This window comes from Halyomorpha halys, unplaced genomic scaffold, assembly GCF_000696795.3.
Source record: "Halyomorpha halys isolate HHAL.00 unplaced genomic scaffold, Hhal_1.1 Scaffold1332.1, whole genome shotgun sequence".
Classification (NCBI taxonomy): Eukaryota; Metazoa; Arthropoda; class Insecta; order Hemiptera; family Pentatomidae; genus Halyomorpha; species Halyomorpha halys.
In genome coordinates, this window is record NW_027115979.1 from 98,106 (window position 1) to 102,286 (window position 4,181).

General features: G+C 33.8%; 1 protein-coding gene across 1 annotated transcript in view; it reads right to left on the minus strand.

Annotated features, from left to right (window-relative positions):
* The window catches only part of LOC112211577 (cytokine receptor), a gene marked incomplete at its 5' end in the record, with an annotated part of 16,790 nt that overhangs the window by 8,441 nt on the left and 4,168 nt on the right, over positions 1 to 4,181 (minus strand). Inside the window, 1 exon segment of the mRNA XM_067052924.1 lies at positions 2,734 to 2,879. Coding sequence (XP_066909025.1) covers positions 2,734 to 2,879 — 146 coding nt within the window.

Genomic DNA, 4,181 nt, shown 5'->3' on the forward strand with positions numbered 1-4,181 from the left:
CTTTTTTAGAAGGTAATTGGTGGATGATGTTCATTATTTCTGAGGGATGAAAGGCATTAGGAGGATGGGTCATTTGGAGTGGAATTGTAATATTCAAGGTGGGTTGGATTAAGAATATCAGTATGGGGGTTAAAAATTTTGAAGAGGTGTTCGCCGAACATTTGAGTTTTTTCTTCATCTGATCGTGTCCAAGTCTTATTTTCAGTGAGAAGTGGATAGTTGAAGTATTTGTATTTTAGTAGTTCTCCATAATGATTTGTCAGTGGTATTTAAGTATTCTGTTAAGTTCTGGAAATTTTGTATTCTGTGTTTTCTAATTTATGCTTTTAGTCAATGTATTGTAATGAGTTTTGTCCGAGGGATATCTTGTTCTGTGCCACCTCGCTCTTGCCCGCCATTTTTCTGTTAATAATGCTTGTATGTGAAGAGGTAAGTTGTTTTCTCTAAAACTTTTTATGTTCATTAGTGAAGTATTGTTAGTGATAGTAGTTCCTATCGATCTAGAAAGTATTAATAAAAAATTCTCAAAGTTTAATTTCCTCATAACCCTGGAGTGTTTCAGGGTTAACTTTTATATATTAGAATTCTGCTATCAACGACATGGAACAAGACAGAAAAATTGAGGCAAGATTTGTGACCAGAATACTCAGTAATACTAAGTACTTTATGGAGAATGAATTTATCTTTATCATTTAGATTTTATACCACATATCATGGAATTTTAACTGCCCCAGGTGGAAATCGAAACCAACGCGATTGTACTGAGCGCACTGGGACCTGCGCCCCAACCCACACAGCCGTCACGTCCCTAGAAGACTAATTATAATATATATAATTATAACAAATAAATAAATTTCAGTTTCACTGAAAAATTTACTGTTTTAGATATGAATTCAGTTGGCTTTTTAAAAAGTTATGACTTGTTATCATACAGTTTGGTGAGTTTTGAAATATTAAGACTGATCCATAGAATATTATGGATTCTCCATTTTTCATTTGAAAATTGATGTACTGTAAAAACTAGTAATTTCTATGACAGCCTTTTTATAAAAATAGATCACGAAAAAGGTAAGAAACAGAATGAAATAGAAAAAAAAAATCAATGAAAATTGTTAACTGTTTTTAATAGTTGAAAAAGTAGCACTTGTAGAGAAGGTTATTTATTACATAGTTTATAGACAAAAACTAAGATCATATGACTAAAAATTATCAAAGACTGTAAGTGATAACACTCTTAATACAATGAGTTATGGAACAGTTGTTTTAGCAAGTTGAGAGACTTTGTGATTGTACTGACATCAGCAGTCAATGCTACTGACCTTCTCCCATGGCCAACAAGGATCTTATAGCTCAGCATTTGGCTATTCTTCCTATTTTTGTACCCCTGTATTTGGTTCACATGCTTACTCCAGTACTGATTCAGTATTGACACAAAACAGTGCCTTTGAGGTCTAAAATATTTCACAACCGATGCTGGGATTCATTTTTCACCACAATAACGATTTATATTGTGCACCATCATCCTAAAAATAAGCTACTTTGATCTTGGAATTAGTAGAGTCTATGAATCTAATTAAACTCAATGGGTTGATCAATTCACGCTGTTTTTCCAGCCTCAGTATTTTGAAAATTTAGTGTGTCTGGTTTTGCATGTCTATACATAGTATTTAAGGCTTATGCTTCAATCTCCTGGGGCAGTAGTGTCCTGTCAGGCTTAGCATAACTTCTGTTGGAGTAGTACTAACTTCTTTTCTCTGGTCTGTCTGGATCCTATTTAGTTTAGGCAATCTTATTGTCTGTGAGGGTGACAATAGCATAAGTGTGGTAACCCAAAGCTTGCGAGTTCGAGTTCCCAGACCTATCCAGGATTTTTTCAAGCATATAATTTACAATAACTCACTCGCAGTCTCCCCCAGGGCATTTGTGAGGCCCGTCAGCTAATGTGTGGAACTCATAAAAAATAGGCATGGGAATAACAAAACTACCCTATGAAAACTACGTCACAAAACACGTAATGTATTTTCTAAGTACATTGCACGAGGCCTAGGAACCTCCACGGTCTGTTGAACCAATCAATCATAATAATCTTATTGTCAAATTTTTCTTCTTCAGACTCAGATATTAACTTTGGGGGGTGGGGGTTAACATTAAGTAAGACTATTGTCTTTGCACCTATTCATCAGGATGTCCATTGATGTTTGAAATAAATATAAAAGCAGGTTAGGGTACTTGTACAAATACAGAACACCAAAAACCCTCCCAACTTACTAAGATCCTGAGAAAACTAACTAAAGACATCCGCTTCATGACATTATGGTGCAACTGTCACAGGAGGCACCAGTCAGTCACCACGTGCAGTATGAATAAGCCGACAATGAACATCACCCTTAATGTAAAAGGAAACCAACAAGAAATTTAATTGAAGAGAAACAATAAAAAAAAAAAAAAAGTTTTTTTTTATTTTCCAAATTAGAGGTGCGAGATTGTGGTATTCATTTAAATATAAAATAGGTATTGATCGTAGGCAAGATGATCAACAGATGTGATTATCATGTTTTTATTGAAGAAAGTTTAACCTTTGTAGTGCAATAAAGTTATGATTTGATATTTTGTAAATTATATTATTTATTATTATTATTCATTAACTTTAACTTATATTAATTAATGTTAAGGCGATACAAAAATAACAAATGACAAGTAATAAAAACCAAATACAAGTTCAAAAAAACTTACTTTGGTGTATGCTTGGCACCACAACATGTGAAGTTTCCCTTGATATTCCTTCCTTATTAGATGCGGCTATGGTAAAATTATATCTATTAAATGACATCATTGTAAAGAATGCATATGTCTTTGTCACTGCAGATGGCCAAACATTCCTGGGAAGTAATAATAAAAATCTTATAGTTACCTTATATTTAGCCAAAAAATTCAAACATCTAAAGCTATTAAGAAACTAAATAAATGATAAACAAATCAACTAAAAATGAGGAAATATTTATTTATTTGAGGTTCTCAAGGTTCAGTCAATAATAAAACAACTATATTGTGGCAATGTTATGAAACTTTAATGTCGAGACTCATAGTTGTGCCCTACTGTACAAAAAAATTTTTTTTTTTTAAGGAATTTTCTTAACTAATTATTAAATACTAAAATGTACAGAAGAAAAATTAACTCGCACAAGGTTTTAAGATGACTGAGTAAGAGTGAAAAATGGAGAAAGGTAAGTTTTGGTTCTTTGTTTTGTTATTCCCAAACATTAATCGTTATTTCTAGCAGGTAGCTAATTGTGTCTTATGAGTTAACGAGATAGGAGTAACACATATTTTAATTTTGTATATCTTATTAAGGTGGTTGTGTATATTAGATAGCCTGGTTCCAATTTGAGCTGTAAAGTACTCTGTACCAGAAGGCCTCGACAATGCATGATCCTACAGGTTAGGTGGGTAGTTAGGAGATGAATGGGCAGGAGGAGTCTTACGAGTGCTAGCCTTAGCATAACATCCTCAAATGATGGAAACTTTGCTCTGCAAGGTTCTAATCTAAAGTCATGAAGGGGAATGCAAGTCATGACAGGGTACTAGCTGCAGGTCCTTGCAGAAAGGAAACTTCCTTCTTCAGAGTACTATTCTGCAGGCACAAAGGGGAATTTAATCCTGACTGGACCTTAGATCTAGCTTGACTAGCCACAGATCCTTATGATAGGACAGAAGGTTCAGGAAGGATAGATCCAGGGAAGGCAGCAAAATGTAAGTCAATATAGATTTTAAAAAAATATTACAAGAATGTACTGAACTGATCCACTATGAATGCTGTTACATACTGCCTCCCTCCTAAGGAGGAGAATTCCGTGAGGCTGAAATTCACACTGAGGTCTTCCAATTTTTGGATAGACGTGTCTCTGGGCTATTAAATGGCACCGAGAGATACTACATGTAAAATGTTAGCTTTCAGTGGATCAGCAGATTCTGTTGTAATCTTTATTTATTGATTTAATTGAATGTAATCAAATGATACATTTATGAATCATAAAACATTTATAAAACTGTATCATATATATATGTATATATACTTGACCGTAAAAATTGATATATAAGAAGATGGTCAGGGTTGTGGTCAAAAGTGAAACAAAAATAGTTTACAACTATTTATTTTCCGACGTTTCGCCCCACTTTGCAGG